This window comes from Hypanus sabinus, chromosome 28 (assembly GCF_030144855.1).
Source record: "Hypanus sabinus isolate sHypSab1 chromosome 28, sHypSab1.hap1, whole genome shotgun sequence".
Lineage (NCBI taxonomy): Eukaryota > Metazoa > Chordata > Chondrichthyes > Myliobatiformes > Dasyatidae > Hypanus > Hypanus sabinus.
Genome location: NC_082733.1, coordinates 30602753 through 30620108, shown reverse-complemented (window position 1 = coordinate 30620108; position 17356 = coordinate 30602753). Strand labels below are relative to the sequence as shown.

At 41.1% G+C, this 17356-nt stretch overlaps 1 protein-coding gene across 2 annotated transcripts in view; it reads left to right on the top strand.

Moving 5' to 3' along the window:
* The window catches only part of LOC132382542 (NT-3 growth factor receptor-like), a 951566-nt gene that overhangs the window by 543059 nt on the left and 391151 nt on the right, over positions 1–17356 (top strand). For both annotated transcript variants that reach the window (XM_059952849.1, XM_059952848.1), the window contains exon 9: positions 14600–14623. In XM_059952849.1, coding sequence (XP_059808832.1) covers positions 14600–14623 — 24 coding nt within the window. The remainder of the gene's footprint in view (positions 1–14599; positions 14624–17356) is intronic.

The window sequence follows — 17356 nt, the reverse complement described above, 5'->3', positions numbered from 1 at the left end:
ATCATCTTCATCTTGACAAGACCAAAAAAGGATGGTCTTGGTGGAAAACCCATTTTCATTGTCAAGGCAACCATTCAGGTCAATTATCTCCATTCCGAACCGATCGTCATTTTAATTGTACCAATGTAGACACATGGCACGAGTCTTCAAAGACAGAAAATGCACAAGTACAGTATTGCGCATACACCTTATATAGTTACAGTGCCCAAGACCTTTGCACAGTACTGTAGTATATTGTATATTGTGCTGTACTGCCGCTGCAAAAAAAAAACAAATTTCATGGCACATGTGTGATGATAAACCTGATTCTGATATGGGTCTCTATTGTGGACTGACAGTTGGAAGGGGGCAAGGAGAGGGGAATCATGGCTGGGAAAGGGCAAAGGAAGAAGGGAGGGAGCGAGAAGCACCAGAAAGACGTTCTGTAATGATCCATAAACCATTTTTTTTTTAGAATCAAAGACCTTCCCTGGCATCTCAAGGTTGGGTGTGTCTGCAGCCACGCCACCTTCTGCCCTGGCACTCCCTCTCTGCCACTTGTCCCACACCCCTCCCACGGTGCTCCAACCTCACCATTTCCAACATCCTTAGCTCACACCAAACTTGCTCCCTGCTCCACGTTGACAAATACTGTACTGTGCAGAAGTCTTAGGCACCCTAGTATATGTGCCTAAGACTTTTGCACAATACTGTACATATAACGAATAGCCTATAACAATTGACATTTTTTAAGCAAACCCAGAGAGTTGCTATACACACGATTGAGGGGAATAAGGAACTCACTTTAATTGTCATTTTTTTCATGGGCAGTGGCCAAAAGACAAACAAGAGTGATCTGAAGACAACCATGAAGATGAATGTCCAAAACAAGGAGATAAACAGTTGTTACTGTAGGCTGTTCTGTCAAGGGAAGAGACACATAGAATGAAAGGTTCATCAAAATGCTATAAAATGGGCTGCAATGTACTCAGAATCAGATTTATTATCAGTGACATTTTTTGTTTTTTTGTGATGGTAGAACAGTGGAATATATATAAAATAGACTATAAATTATAATAAGAAATATAAAAAGTGAAGTACAGAAAAAAAGAGGGCTAAAATAGTGAGGTAGTCTATATGGGTTTATGGCCTGTTCAGAGATCTGATGGCAGAGGAGAAGAAGCTGTTCCCTCTGTTGAGTGTCTTCAGACTCCTGTACCTCCTCAAAGATGGTAGCAATGAAAAGAGTCCAAGACCTCGATGGGGAAAGAGGAGTTTCTTAATGATGAATGCCTCCATTTGGAGGCATCACCTTTTGAAGATGTCCTCAATGCTGGGGAGGCCAGTGGAGCAGGCTGAGTTTACAACTCTCTGCAGTTTTTTCTGGTCCTGTTCATTGGCCCCTCCTTACCAGATGGCAATGCAATCGGTTAGAATGCTCTCAGCAGTAAATCTAGAGTTTTTGGTAACATACCAGATCTCCTCAACCTCCTAATAAAATATAGCCACAGGCATGCCTTCTTTATCACTGCAACAGTATGTTGAATCCAGGATAGATATTCAGAGATGTTGACAACCAGGAACTTCAAGCTGCTCACCCTTTCTACTGCTAATCCCTTGACGGGGACTGGTGTGTGTTCCCTGGATGATGGGTGAGATGATGTATATTGTTTATCACAAGTTACAGGAAGTTGAGTTGCCTACTGTCCCCTAGTACCACTGGACAGAGATTAGATGGCTAGCACTGAAAGCTTTAGTGGAATCAAATGCTGAGCCTTCATACAGTGCCCAAATTGGACTCTCCCATGATAACACTCAGGAGCTCCAACATCATTCCCATACTCAGCCTAATGCTTTGCTCGTTTGGGTTTAAGCCTTCGCAGTGTGAGTTGAGAGAGTGGCAATTTCTACTGCAACAGCACCAGGGGAAACAACAACAGGCATGTTAGAGGAATCTTGCCTGCTGTAGTGCCCTTGCATTATTTGTTGGAAACCTGAATTCTAGGAAATGATTTTGAGGCAGTGGAGGTTTTGACCAACAACTTGACTGAATAGGATCTATGAGTTGTTCATTTCCAAGGCATTTGATTGCATAGAATTTGAAACTGAGAAACAACTGAAAGGGGCATTGGAGCTCAACTAGGACTAATTGTTGGGCATGAATTGGAACATGACAAGATTGCAATGAGGGAAGCAATCCAGGTAATGCAAGAAAATGGAATTACAGAAGAAATTGTCAAAAACTTTCCATGAAAGAAAATACAGTAAGAAGAATTTTTGATTTCTAATACCTCTCAACTATTAGGCTGCTGACCCAGAGTGGATAACTTTACTCACCCCAACACTGAGCTGACTACAATCGATGGGCTCACTTTGAAGAGCTTTACAACTCAGTTCTCATACTATTTATTCATTCATTACTATTATTATTACTACTTTGGTTTTTATTTTTGTATTTGTACAAGTTGCACATTGTTTTTGTTTGTGTTTCTGTATAGTTTTTGATTGATTCTATTGTATTTCTTTGGACTCACTGTGGATGCCTGCAAGAAAATGAATCTTGTGGTAGTATTAGTGACGTGTATGTAAATTGATAATAAATTTACTTTGAATTTGCATTGCACATTGAACCTTATTTGTTACTCCAGATTCTAGCATCTCTTGTGTCTCCATGTGAACATCATAGTTGGGTATTTGGTATGTCGTGGTGTAGGGATTAGTTACCTCATCCCTGGAACACTGAGGGAAAATTTGCAAGGTACACTTTAACCACAGCATCTTTCATCCTGAACGAAGAAAAATTAAGAGATAGAGCAAGTTCTACACATCTGGAAGAAAATCACAGAACTGTCACCAGGAAACACCAGTAGCTCTGGAGGCTGAGCAGAAAGCCATGACATGGAAGGTTATGAATCACAATGAACTACATAAAAATGAGGGGGAAGACAGATTTGTAAGTAGGCAGAGTGATTAAACTGGGTGAGAGAAAAAAAAACAGCTTGTAGTCTTTTATCCCTGCTGCCTGATTCAAGGTCAGTGCTGCAATGCATACAGATCACAGAGAGGGTTCCATCATTTCTCCACAGCCATGGGCTGTACTACAGTTCTGACTGGTTACACCAGTGCTCAGTGATGCTCCCTTTCTTATCATATGGAAAATAGAACATTGTAGCTCAGTATGGCCCTTTAGGCCACAATGTTGTGCCTTCTGTTTTCTAGCAGCCATTTGCCGATGTAAGAGTTTTGTAAATACCCCTAGTGTATCAGCCTCTACCGCCACCCTTAGCAGGGTGTTCCACCAACCCACCACTCTGTGTAAAACAAAACAAACACATGCCTCTGACATCTTTCTCTCTATCACCATAAAAGTATCCCCACTCAGTTTAGCCGTTCTGACCCTGGGAAAATATTCCAAGTGCAACCTCAGCGGGGTTTTATACAGCTGCAACATCAGCTTGTAGCTCCTGAACTCAATCCCCCTGACTAATGAATGACAACACGTTCATTAAGAAGTCATATAAGACTTTAAGACATAGGAGCAGAGTTGAGCCATTCAGCATTTCAATTCTGATGTCCCATTCAATCATGGCTGATTTATTATGCCTCTTCACCCCTAACTTGCCTAGTTGTTGGCGCGTGGCCTAGTGGGCAAGGCATCAGACTAGTAACCTGAAGGTCACTGGTTTGAGCCTCAGCTGAGACAGCGTGTTTGTGTTCTTGAGCAAGGCACTTAACAACACATTGCTCCGCGACATCACCGGTGCCAAGCTGCATGGACCCCAGCACCCTTCCCTTGGACAACATTGGTGGCGTGGAGAGGGGAAGGCCTGCAGCTTGGGCAACTGCCAGTCTCCCATACAACCCTGCCCAGGCCTGCGCCCTGGAAACTCCAGGCGCAGATCCATGGTCTCTCGAGACCGACGGATGCCACCACTTCACCCCTAACTTCTTAATCAACTTGCACAGCATTGGACCCAAAATGCCTCTGTTCCTTCGCACTGCTTAGAATTGTGTCATTAGCCCTGTATTCTGCGTTCAATTCCAACCTTTTCTGGGTTGAACTCCATCTGCCACTTCTCAACTCAGCTCTGCATTATTGCTGGAGCTCGGTCTCCCACAGCTTTATTTAAAGAATCAAGACAAAGACACGGGTTTCACAGGATCAGGGCCTGTCAACGTTGCAGCTGATTCTAACCAGCAGTACTACTGTTCGGCAATTCAAGTGACAGTAAGCCTAAAGCGTATTTAACTCTACCACTGAACTCTAAATGGTGCTGGAATTCCTCCGCTTGATACCAGGAATCCATGTCAGAGATTTCTGTGCCAGGTCAGACTGGCCAGAGGAACTGACGCTCCTTTGATTTTCAACTGGGTTATTTTAGGGAAATATTCAGAGAAACAGAGGGAAAGCTGGTTACTTAAAAGAAAGATATTTTGTTTTAATAATTGACACATTTTACTTTTTATTATTTCATTCATTGTTCTGGCGGTTTTCAGATATAATTGGTCGTCATTGGTATTAGTAGTGACTCCTGCAGATGGTAAATATATGTCTCCCTTGATTCCCCAGTCTTTCTAATTCAACTAATATTAGGAGTGTTCTTAGGGGGGCCCTTCAACACTTGAAAGTCAGCCCATACCGTGCCACCTGATTTCAGGGTGCAGAGATATGCCCTTCACACCCGGCCCAGGTAAGTGTGAGCATGGGCAGCAGCTAACTTGGATAACTGCAGGGGTGATTCTGGATAGGGGATCATTTCTACTGGACCAATATCAGAATCAGAATCAAACTTGAAATCACCGGCATAAGTCATGAAATTTGTTATCTTTATGGCAGCAGTAGTGATATACACGATAAATAAATACAGAGAAAAAAGCCGAGTTACATTAAGTCTACCTATGTCTATAAAATAGTTAAGTTAAAATAAGTAGTGCAAAAAAAACAGAAATAAAAAAGTACAGTAGTGAGGTGGTGTTCATGGGTTCAGTGTGCATTTAGAAACTGGATGGCAGAGGGAAAGAAGCTGTTTCTGAATCACTGAGTGTGTGCCTTCAGGCTTTTGTACCTCATTCCTGATGGTAACAGTGTGCAGAGGGCATGTCCTGGGTGATGGGGTCCTTAATGATGGACACCATCTTCCTGAGGCACCACTCCTTGAAAATGTCTTTGATGCACCATCAATAACTCTCTCTGAGACGTGAAGGCGAGATATTGGCATTTATTGACTGGAAGAAAGAACAAGCGGTAGTTGACCACCATACTACATCCTGGAGACTGAGGGCCGGGCTCAGGCCTCAATCGCCTTTATACCGGGGTCTGTGGGAGGAGCCACAGGAGCAGTCAGCAGAGGGTGCATCCAGACAGGTGTATGTAGTTCATCACAGTCTTGGATATTACAGAGGCTAGTATCCTTGAAGGAGCTGACTCATTTTACAGGTTTCTGCAACTTATTTCAGTCTTGTGTAAAAGCCTTCCCATACCAGACAGTGATGCAGCTAGTCAGAATGCTCTCTGCAGTACATTTGTAGAAGTTTCTGAGTGTTTTAGTTGACAAACCAAATCTCCTTAAACTCCTAATGAAATATAGCCACTGTCTTGCCTTTATCGCTGCATCAATATGTTGTGTCCAGGTTAGGTCCTCAGCGATATTGACACCCAGGAACTTGAAGTAGATCATTCTCTTCACTTTTGATCCTTCCGTGAGGATTGGTTTGTGTTCCCTTGTCTTACCCTTCCTGAAGTCCACAATCAGTTATTTGATCTTGCTGACATCGAGTGCAAGTTTGTTGCTGCGGCACCAGTCTGCTAACTGGCATATCTTGCTCCTGTGCGCCCTTTCATTACCATCTGAGATCATTGTATCATCAGCAGATTTATAGATGACTTTTGGCCTATGCCCATGGATGCAGAGAGAGTAGAGCAGAGGGCTAAGCACCCATCCCTGTGCTGCGTCAGTGTTGATAGTCAGTGAGGTGGAGGTGTTATTTTCAATCCACACAGATTGTGGTCCTTCTGTCAGGAAGTCGAGGATCCATTTACAGATGGAGGTACTGAGAACTAGAACCAGGTTCTACAACTTTACAATCAGGACTGCAGGAATGTTGGTGCTAAATGCTGAGTTAGTTGATGAACAGCATGCTGACATAGGTGTTTGTATTGCCCAGGTGATCTAAGGCTTCATGGAGAGCCATCTACTGGAGACCTATTGTGGCAATAAGCAAATTGCAGTCTATCCAGGTCCCTTCTGAGGCAGGAGTTGATTCTAGCCATGACCAACCTCTCAAAGCACTTCATCACCGTAGATGTGAGAGCTACTGGACGATCGTGACCTACTCTTGGGCACTGAAGTAGTTGTTGCCCTTCTGTAGCAGGTGGGATCTTCCAACTGCAGCAGTGAGAGATGCAAAGTATCTTTGAATATCCCTGCCAGTTGGTTGGCACAGGTTTTCAGAGCCTTACCAGGTACTCCATCAGGCCCTGCCACCTTGCGAGGGTTCACCCTCTTTAAAGACAGCCTGACATCAGCCTCCGAGACAGAGATCAGGGGATCATCATACGCTGCAAGGATCATCATATCTGTGGTTTTATTCTCCCTTTCAAAGCCAGCATGAAAGGTGTTGAGTTTGTCTGGTAGTGAAACATCGCTGCCATTCATGATGTTGGGTTTTACTTTGAATAAATTTATTGTCCTCATGTGTAAAATAATTGCTGACCAGCTACTGCTACGATCTAATGCTTTTCTAATATAAAAAATGGATTCATACCTTCGCTAAGAATGTCAATTCTAATTGATTGCATTCTAGGAATAAAATATCTTCTTAATTCCAACTGCCCCAAGCAGAGAGGTCCTACATATAACTCTTTACAGGACACAGCACCACACACAAATCAGAGACCAAGCGGGTTCTTTGTAATACAATTAGGTGATTCTTCTCTGTCTGTCTTCTTCCTTGTGTGTACAGTAGCATAACGGTCAGCATAACATTTTCCAGCAGAGATTGGTATTCTATTCCCGATATTGTCTACAAGCAGGTTGCCTGTTCTCCCCATGACCGCGAGGGTTTGCTCCTGGTGTTCCAGTTTCCTCCCACATTCCAAAGACGTACAGGTTAGGGTTAGCGCTATGTTGGCACAAAAAAGACATGACGAAACTTACGGGCTGACCTCTGTACATACCTGGACTGTGTTGGTCGTTCCCAGAAGCAACACATTTCATTGTGTGTTTCAAAGTAAATGTGACAAATAATACTTATCTTTAACTATTTAATAATTTCTGTTGCATTTGTATTAATAAATTAAAAATATCCACTGAGTAGGGATGATAGGAGGAGAATCACAATAGTTTCTGTCCAAAATATTCACAATTCCATTCTCCCCACAGATGTTGCTCGATTTATTGAGTTTCTCCAGCCAATAGTTTGTTACTGCACAGGGTTTGTCCTTTGTTGTATGCATTAGGTCAGGTACTGTACAAACCTGAGTGTTGAAGACAACCTCAGAAGTTCAGTTGACTGATTTCTATGGAAGCAAAGTCTCATAGCAGATATTGTGTCTTACTGTACAACACATTTGTGCATAAGATGGAGTGTGATTTTGCATTCCACTTCTTTTTACTGCTCTGCTGACCTTCCTTGCTTACTTGCATCTATGCAGCAGGAATATTTTATTCTTTGACAATCCAGCAGCCTGGGTTATTATCTGCTGTCCTGGCTGTTGAGAAGCATCATGACCTCTGGAGGAAGGTTTCTTATATTACAGAGGAATAGGAAAGGAAACGATATTGAGCCATAGGAAAGAGGAAGTTGAAGTGTGGGCTAAGGTAGCAGTAATCAAAGAGAAGTGAAGGGCTCTACTGGTAGAAACTTACTCTAGGGTCCAAGGCAGCTGAATGCTCTGTTTGAAATGATGTCAGGGGTGACTCTTGCAAATGGTAAACTTCTCTCTCCCTGAACTTACCAGTCTTTCCACTTCAATCAATGTTGTTAGGGTCCTTAGGGGAAAGGCCCTTCAGTTTATCATATGAGACCCCCTCCATACCTTGCAACATCATTTCAGAAGATATACAAGTCAAAGTTCATTATTATCAAAGTGTATTTATTATCAAAGTATGTATGCAGTATACAACTCTGAGATTCGTCTTCCATGAAGGCATTGGGGTGAGAACTGTTTAGACAATAATTTGTAATCAGATTGACTGTAATTTCCTGCTCCTAACTTGTATGCTTTTATGTGTTACTAAATAAACAACACCATACCAAGATCAAAGTAGTTGCAGAAGCAGGGAGGTACAAAGAGGATAGTCCAAGGCTATTGAAGTTCAAGTGCAGATGTACACCAACTGTTAATGAGAAAGGACAAGGGAGATGAATTAGAAGGATAAGGAATATATATAGGGCCAGCAGAACCTGGGACTAGTAGCCAGTCTGCAGGATGAGAGAGAGTCATTTGGCTGAGTGGTGTCTTCTGGATGTGACAAGAACAAGAATAAGGGAAATCTAGTCAAGTACTCACAGCACTAAGCATTACATTCTGTCTGATGTCCAAAGCTCCTGTCTTGATGAGATGAAGTTCAATCTATTAGCTAATAAAAATGCTTCCATCCTAATTCATTTGATCTGAATTTTGTTAATCGTCACAGCTGTGCTGTTCACTCCAGGATAAGAAGCGGACTCATTGTAATTCAGAATCTGGATGTTTGGTTTTCATTCTCTGAAAGATTTAATTCACCTTTCCACCCCTGAGATCTGCGCTGCAGGCGCTGATTTTGTATAGGTTTTGTATCTTTTCTGGTAAAGCAGCTCAAGCCAGCTGGAAAGATAAAACACAAGGGTAGTTGAAAAGTAAATATAAGTTATAAAATATTGCAGCTACCATCCAGGTTAGTTGGAATCGAGGAAGACAGCTGTATCATCGGCTCAAAAGGCTGCTGAGAGGTCTAACCAATGCCATCTATATATTCCTGAGAATTAGAATACTTTAAAAGATTCCAATTACCTTTTAAACACTGCTTTGGAGTCTTAATCTTCTGCACTTTCAGGCAATATGAAGCATTGCAGAATTTCCTCATGCTGTGATTACCTGCAAAAAGGCTTGTTCCGCACAAATCCCAGGCTTTCATTGTAGGGTCAAGGTGGCATTAGGCCAACTATAGGACAGGGAGTTCAGTGGAAGAAGGTCGTAGACAATCTCTATGGCTAGCTCAGCTGGTTAAAAGCTAATATGGTGAAACGAGGTTGGGCTACAGTGCCTGAGGCCTGTTCACCCTGTCAAACCAGCCATTGCTGACACATCTGCCTTCATTAATACACCAATCCACACAAACATACCCACCCTCACCAACAAACATCACCCACCCTCACCAACACACCCACCCTTTCCAATGCTTCCTCCCCTACTAATGTGTCCACCCTCCAACGCACTCACCTCACCAAATCATTGCACCCATTCTTATCATTGCACGTGTAGTAACAAACACTCAGCCAATTCATTAGTTCTCATTGACTTTTCTGTGAAAAGGTCAGAAACAATTCTTGAAAAGTAGTAATTTTTAGAAATGTGCTCATTATGATATCAACACAGATAGATCATGGATCAGATCTCTGTTTAAGACCATAAGACCATAAGATATAGGAGCAAAGTTAGGCCATTTTACCCATTAAATCTGATCTACCATTTCCTCATAGCTAATCCTTTTCCCCCTCTCAGTCCCAATCTCCTTCTCCCTGTATCCTTTCATGCCCTGAGAAATCAACAATCTATCAACTTCTTCCTTAAATATAGCCAACGATTTGGCCTGCATATCTGCCTGTGGCAACAAGCACAGATTCATCACTCTCTGGAAATTCATTCTAATAGAATGCCCCTCTATTCTGAGGCTGTGTCCTCTGATCTTGGATTCCCCCACCAAAGGAAGCATCCTCTCCGCATCCACACTATCAAGACTTTTCACCATTTGATCGGTTTCAAACCTCTGGGGCATCTTCAGCATCTTCGGGACGTGATAATGGCAATGTCTATCAAAGCTAAAAGAGAAGTAAAAATTCTCTTAAAGTTAATTACCTGCACAATATTTAAATGCTGGGGTATAAGATTATATAAGATTAGAAGAAGAGGTTAATGAGAAAACTAAAATCCAAGAGAGGTTTTGAAGGACGCTCTCTCCTCCTGTCACAGGTGCTGCATTAACATTTGGCTTAGCAGGGCAGTTTTCTTGGCTCTGAAGATAGGAATAATGTAAACAATGGGAGTTATTGTTCAGCAATAGTTGTAGGAACAATAGGATAGCAACAGTAGGAATGGTTTTAATGCACATTTTATTAACATGGTTTAATATCCCTGCATTAATTCCTAGTAAAGAGGTGTTTGTTCTGGATAAAATCTTGCAAATGTGCCTGATAATGGAGCTGAATTCATCAATGAGTTCAGAAACATGATTGAGGCTGTCAATATAATTCTCACAAATAAAGTGGTTGAAAATCACATTGGCAATGATTATTGTGAAAGGAATTACACTGGGATTAATGGTGTTGTACATGAAGTTTTGGTTGTTGAACAAGAATGTAAATTGACAAGTGTTCTAGCATGTACCTTCCTGTGGAAGGTTGTAAGGAAGCTTTTTTAGGCAAGTCCTGGACAAAATTCCAATTACCTTTTCTTTGTGATTGTGCTCCTGTTCCAGAAGAGTTAACAATTAATGTCATTTTTTTAAAACTCTTCTGAAATGCTTTTTGTGTAACAAGACAGGCTAGGGTATTAACAAAATCCATAGAGCCCTGAGGCATTACTCTGGGCCAAGTGAAGAAGACTTCATTTCAGGAGATTGACTCTTTCTGGTGAGATAGGTCACTGTGATAAGAAAATACTTGTCAAATATGGCAATTAAACTGAAACTAAAGCAGAAAATGCGGGAAATAGTATACATGACAGGGATCACCAGTGTAAAGAGAAACAGTTGAAGACCTTTCATCAGAACTTGGAAGAGTTTCAGAAATGATGCATGAAAAGGGATAAATGGCAGAGAGAAGGAGAGATTTAAAATATATATGGTTGGTGAGAAAGGTAGAGGCAAGGGAGAATGACAAAACTTCTATCTGATAGAAGTATCCCAGTTCTGAAGAAAACCTCTGAACTTGAAAGCTTAAAGCTGTTTTCCCTTCCATAGAGGCTGCCTGATCTGTTTTGTCATTGCTTCAGATTTTCAACATAACTTGCCCTTAAAGTAAAGCAGGTTAGCTTTCAGGTTAACGCTGTGGCTCAATTTAGAGATAAATGCTCCCAATTCCCCTGTTAAATTTTACTCAATCACCACCAAAGATGGAAGAGACTGAACTTTAAGGAAGTGCAGTTAGTCAGTTGAATGAGACATGTACTCAGATTAGTTCAGTTGTTAGATGTGAAATGCTGGGCTGAGGTACTTCAGTGGAAAAAGCCCCCAAGCAGGGCATATTTTCAGGCTAAACAAAATATTAAGAAAATAAAATATGGATACTAACATTCTAGTCCTTGGGCAATGAAAGGAGATTGAAGCTGGTTAAAGGATGCAAGGCTTCACCTGCTAACCTTGCTGCTGGGAATTCTGCTGCTGTTGCTTTCAAGGTGTTTCTTACAGCTGGTGATGGGAAGCACTGTCCATCAACACAGAAAAGGTTGTCAGAAATATCCAGGTTGCTTTACTGGATAAATAACAGCTTACATTCGGGAAATAAACTTCAATGCAATCACATGAAGGAGATCACCAAACATAATTATTGTCATTGGCATTGTTTTTTATACCTAGGCAGTCCTGACATGCCAGCATTTAGTCTTTGTCACTTGAGAAGTTGGCAGTAATCTGTCTCCTTGACCTGCTGCAACCTTTCAGGTGAAGTGGCTCCCTCAATGATGTTGGGTGGGGAGTTTCAGATTCTCATCCCAGAGGCATGATATATTTGCCAGTCAAGATGGTACAAGACTTGAAAGGGAGCCTGAAGTTATAGATGTTCCTGTGACTGTTGATTTTGTCTTCCTTAGTGGAGGTCACAGATTGTGGAGGTGGTCTTAGTGTAGCCTGGGGTAGGTAAATGTTTTTTTTTTAATTTAGTGTAAATTATTTCAATCCATTTTGAACAGAATTAAATATCTCTGATCGTCACTGACATTTTAAATTTGGTCAAAGACATTAGAGGGTGGTAAGCTGTCAAAGTCCCATCTGGAGAACCTTTGCTGTCTGTAAGGAGTTAGTATGTTCTCCCAGTGACCATGTGGGTTTTTTGCTGGATTCTCCGGTTTCCTCCCTCAGTCCAGAGATGTACTGGTTGATAGGTTCATTGGTCATTATAAATTGTTCCATGATTAGGCACGAGTTAAACGGGGGTTGCTGGGTGGCACAACTTAAAGAGCTGAAAGTGCCTTTTCCATGCTATATAAATAAATAAATAAGCATAGTCCATGGGCAGGGCCTCAGGATGTGTCACTGTGGCCTTGTTGTCACTTGTGGCCATTCTGTCTCCTGTAGCAGCCAAACCCAGAGGGCTGGACACATCCAGGAGTATATATTACAGCCTCTGTGGTACTGGGAGAGGAGGGAATGATCATCTAAGGTGGTCAGTGAGGTGTCATTCAAAGATTACGTAGATGTTTATTCAAGGACACTGGACAAGATGTGTGACAGAAAATTGATGACAGATTAACTTTGCTGATGAGTGATTAATGTTGAAATGAAAGGGAATGTCAAAAATTGGAAATGTGGGTTCAAACAATCAAATGTCAGACTGCTTTAGTAAAGGGAAAATGAGTTTAATGAAGCCATGAGACCCTGGAAAAGAATTGTGTCACATGGCAGTGCATTAAATGATGTAGATGTAAGGAATAGAATCCTTAAATATTTTGAAATTCATTGGTGTTGTGTTATTATTGTTCTAAACTTTAAAATAATGAAAATCTTCTGTAGTATGGATACAATCAAAGATTTCCAATTTTTAAATATAATACAAAAAACAATACAAATTAATTTCAAAATTTTGAAGAATTCCATTTTTTGTACAGTTTAAAGTGTTGCAGTGAGACATTTCCTTTCCAGGAACTCATTATTTATTTAGTATTAATTTAAGCGGTGGAGATGTATTTCAATTGAGGCTTTGATATGGAGCACATTCAGGGGTTGGTTTATTGAGGGTTCTCAGAGGAATCACCAAATCCAGGAATGGTTAACACCCTAAAACAATCGTGCTCCCGAACTAATAAGGACAACTTGACCCTGAACTGATTCTACAAACTTCAAACTCACTTTCAAGGACTCTACAGCTCATGTTCCCAATATTATTAGCATTTTTAATTTGTATAATATGTCTGCTTTTGCACATTGGTTGTTTGTCAGTTTTTTGTTTATATATAGCTCTTTTGTCATAAAGTCTATTGTATTTATTTTCCTATAAATTCTTGCTAGAAAATGAATCTCAAGCTAGTACATGGTAACTTTGATAATAAATTTATTTTGAGTTATGGTGTTCTTTTTTTTTGCAACATTATATAAGGCTGTGCTTGATCCAGTCCACTGTTTTACTCAACCCAACACTTTTGCCTCAGATAAATTTTCAATTTGCAGCTCCGTGTCCAATTTTCCTTGGAACTTGTCTCATCAGTGAGAACTGGCTCTGCCTCAGGTTCCACATCACAGCCCTGGGTGCTCCCATGGCTTTTTGAGCAGTGTTAATGATTGGATTCAATCAAGTAAAATTTTAAACAATAATGAAGTTATATAAAACACATAAGTTAATACAACAAAGGTTAAAATAAATTTTTTAAAAAGAAACAAAGCAAGTACTTTCATTCACATTGTGATCAAGTTCAAAGTTAAAAGTAAACTTACTATTAAGGTACTTATTTACCACTATATGCCCCCGATGAGTTTCATTTCTTTACAGGCATTCGCAGTAGAAATGAAGAATCAAATAGAATCAATGAAACACGACACACAAAGAAAGACAGGCAATCAATCAGAATCAGGTTTAATATCACCTGCATGTGTCATGAAATTTGTTAATTTAACAGCAGCAATACAATGCAATACATGATAATATAGAAAAAAGACAGGTAAATCAATTACAGGAAGTATGTATGTGTGTATATTAAAGAGTTAAATTAAAAATTGTGCAAAAATTGAAATAATAAAAAATCAACATGCAAAGGAAGACAAATTGAGCAAATGGAAAAATAAATAAGTAAATAAATCACACTGAGAACACGAGTTGCAGAGTCTTCAGTGATTTAATTCAAATGAATGAGGCTGTGCAACATGGATGAGATAAGTTGGGGAGGTGGGCAGATGCAAAGTGATGAAGTGCGAGGTCAGGTGAACTAGTATCTCGTCTCCAGCTTGTGCCTGCCTTCTCTTTGCCTAAATATCAGTCTGTTCCAGCCCCACTGCCTTGGAGACAATCTATCACCATGGTCCAAACGGCAGAATCTCCAACAGTGCAGCGTTCACTCTGTCCTGCACGTGACATAATCTCTGCTCTTGAGCATGCTTTGAAATCGAGCCCTCAATCAGTTGCAGCTTCCGTTGTGTCAATCCAACAACTGAATTCTTCAGCTTGCTTGCGAAAACTAATGGTTTTCCTTTTTTCTTTGTTTCCTCTACAGAAATTCTGGAGAATCCCTTTTATAGTGAGTACCATTTTGTCACTCAGCATGTTTGTACTTGGTGTTTGCTTAGAAGGGGACTGATGTTAATAGGGGCATGCTCCAGTGAAGTTACTTTCTGCGTTGTCCTGTGTTTCAAGGCACAAGGTCACAGTATAAAAGCATGACAGGGAGAGACCGATTTTTATCAAGTGCAATTGTGCTCTAGGGTCACAGAAGCTTGCAGCTGCATTCTGCTTTATATTGAACAATATTGCAAAGTCTGTTCTTGAATGCATATTCTTTTGATAAGTTATCTTTTGTAATAATTGATCATGAAAATGAAGGATGGGTATAGGGAAGGACAAAATGATGCTTTTGACCATATTGGCTTATGGATTTGCCAACTTTATTTCTTCTTCAGGCTCACACAATAGTAATGTTTAAGAAGGATTTTGACAGGAACATGACCAGGCAGGGAATGAAGAGACATAGACCCATTAGATGAAGGAACAGAATTAGGCCATTGGACCCCATAAAGTCTCCTCCATCATAACTGATTTATTATCCCTCTTAACCCCATTCTCCTGCCTTCTCCCTGTTACCTTTGACATCTTTACTAATCAAGAAGCTATCAACCGCTGCAATATATAGACCCAATGACTTGGCCTCCACGGCCGTCTGTAGCAATGAAATCCATAGATTCATCACCCGATGGCTCAAGAAATTTCTCGTCATCTCTGTTCCAAAGGGAGGTTCTTCTATTCTGAGACTGTGCCACGCTGATCCAAAACTCCCCCCATAGGAAAGATCCTCTCCATGGCAACACTACCTGTCAATATTCAATAGGTCTCAATGAAATCCGCCCACCCCATCCTTCTAAACTCCAGCATGTAAAGGCCCTGAACCATCAAATCTTACTTGTACGTTAACCCTTTCATTTCTGAGTGAGATATTGAGACAGAGAGGAGGGGAGATTTCCTTTGATTCTGGATAAACCTCATGAACCTCTTCAAAGCCAGCACATCCTTTTTTAGATAAGCAGCTCAAAATTGTTCACAGTACTCAGAGAGTGGACTGACCAATGCCTTATAAAGCCTCAACATTACATCCTTGATTTTATATGTTAGTCTTCTGGACATTGAGCACGTTCTGGCATATTGGCATCATAGTCAGCATAAACACAATGCGACAAAGGGCCTGTTCCTATCCTGCCCTGTTGAATGTAATGAGCTACAGTTCTATGCCAAAGTCTTAGGCATATGTATATGGCTGGGAGCCTGGACTTTTGCACAGTACGTGTATTGTACTGCCGCAAAAAGAACAATTTGCCCGATTCTGATATGGGTCTGTGTTGCGGACTGGGAGTGGGAAGGGGGCGATCGTTGTTGGGAAAAGGGGGAGGGAGATGGGAGAGAGTTGGAAGCACCAAAGAGACATTCTGGAGTGATCAATAAACCAATTGTTTGGAATCAAATGACCCTGCTGAGTGTGTCTGCACCTGCGGCAGCAAACACCCCTCCTCCACGGCACACCTTCTCTGCCACCTGTTCCACACCCTCACTGTTCACAGCAGCCTTTGTTCCCGCCAGATTTACAAACTTGTTCTCTGCTCCACGGTGACAAATTCAGTACTGTGCCAAAGTCTAAGGCACCCTAGCTATATACATGTGCCTAAGAATTTTGCACAGTACTGTACATTTACTTGATCCTTTACTCAAGGGAACTACTTTGTTTTCACATCACATAACTCCCCCCATTAACAAGCAAATTGGTCTTTGGGGAATGAGGAAGAATAGGCCACAGGCATAGGGTGAGGTATACTGTATAGTCGAATAGATAAAATCTTTGGCGGTGTGTTTTAAAACATCTTTGAGCTAGCTATCACTTTGTGGAGAGTGACAAGGAAGAAACAGGTCTGCAAAATGCAAATTATGACATGGTGAAATATGTTGTGTTCAGCAGTACTCATGAGGGCATTTGCACTAGTGAACTCAAAGTGCACTGGCAATTCAGGTGTAACACCATGTTTAATCTGTGTTCCAACTAACATGGGAGTATATAAGTGAGCAATGAAGAGAGATTTTTCATTCGCATAAAACCACCGGAGTATCTGAGATGGAGATGCCTGATGGGACCGTAACTTGGTCGGTAATCCTTCCTGGAAGAGACCTGCTCATGCCAAGTGAGGCAACAATTTCTTGATAAATGTTTGAGAAGTCAAGTTGGATCACTTTGGCAATATCTAACTACGTGCCTGATTAGTTGTCAAGAATCACTTAATTACATTGAAAAGCTTCATCTTAAAATCTCTGCCCCACATGGCCCAACGTAATAGCAAGCTTCCTGGGGAGCAGCTCTCAGTAAATAAATAGCTCCTGTCAGAGCTATTTATCAATGCTTCCAATTATAGAGTCATAGAACATTAGAGCAGAGAAACAGGCTCTTTGGCTCATCATTAAACCATTAATCTGCCTAGACCCATCGACCTGCACCCAGCTCATACCCCTCTCCTCCACATACCTATCCAAATTTCTCATAAATGTTGAAATCAACCCCGTATCCACAACTTGCGCTAGCAGCTTGTTCCACACTGTCAGTGAAGAAACTCCCCCCTCATGTTCCCCGTAAACATTTCACCTTTCACTCCTAACCCATGACCTCTAGTTGTTGTTTCACCCAACCTTAGTGGAAAAAAGCCTGCTTGCATTAACCCTGTCTGTACTCTGCCTAATTCTGTACATCAAATCTCCCCTCAATCTTCTATGTTATAATCAG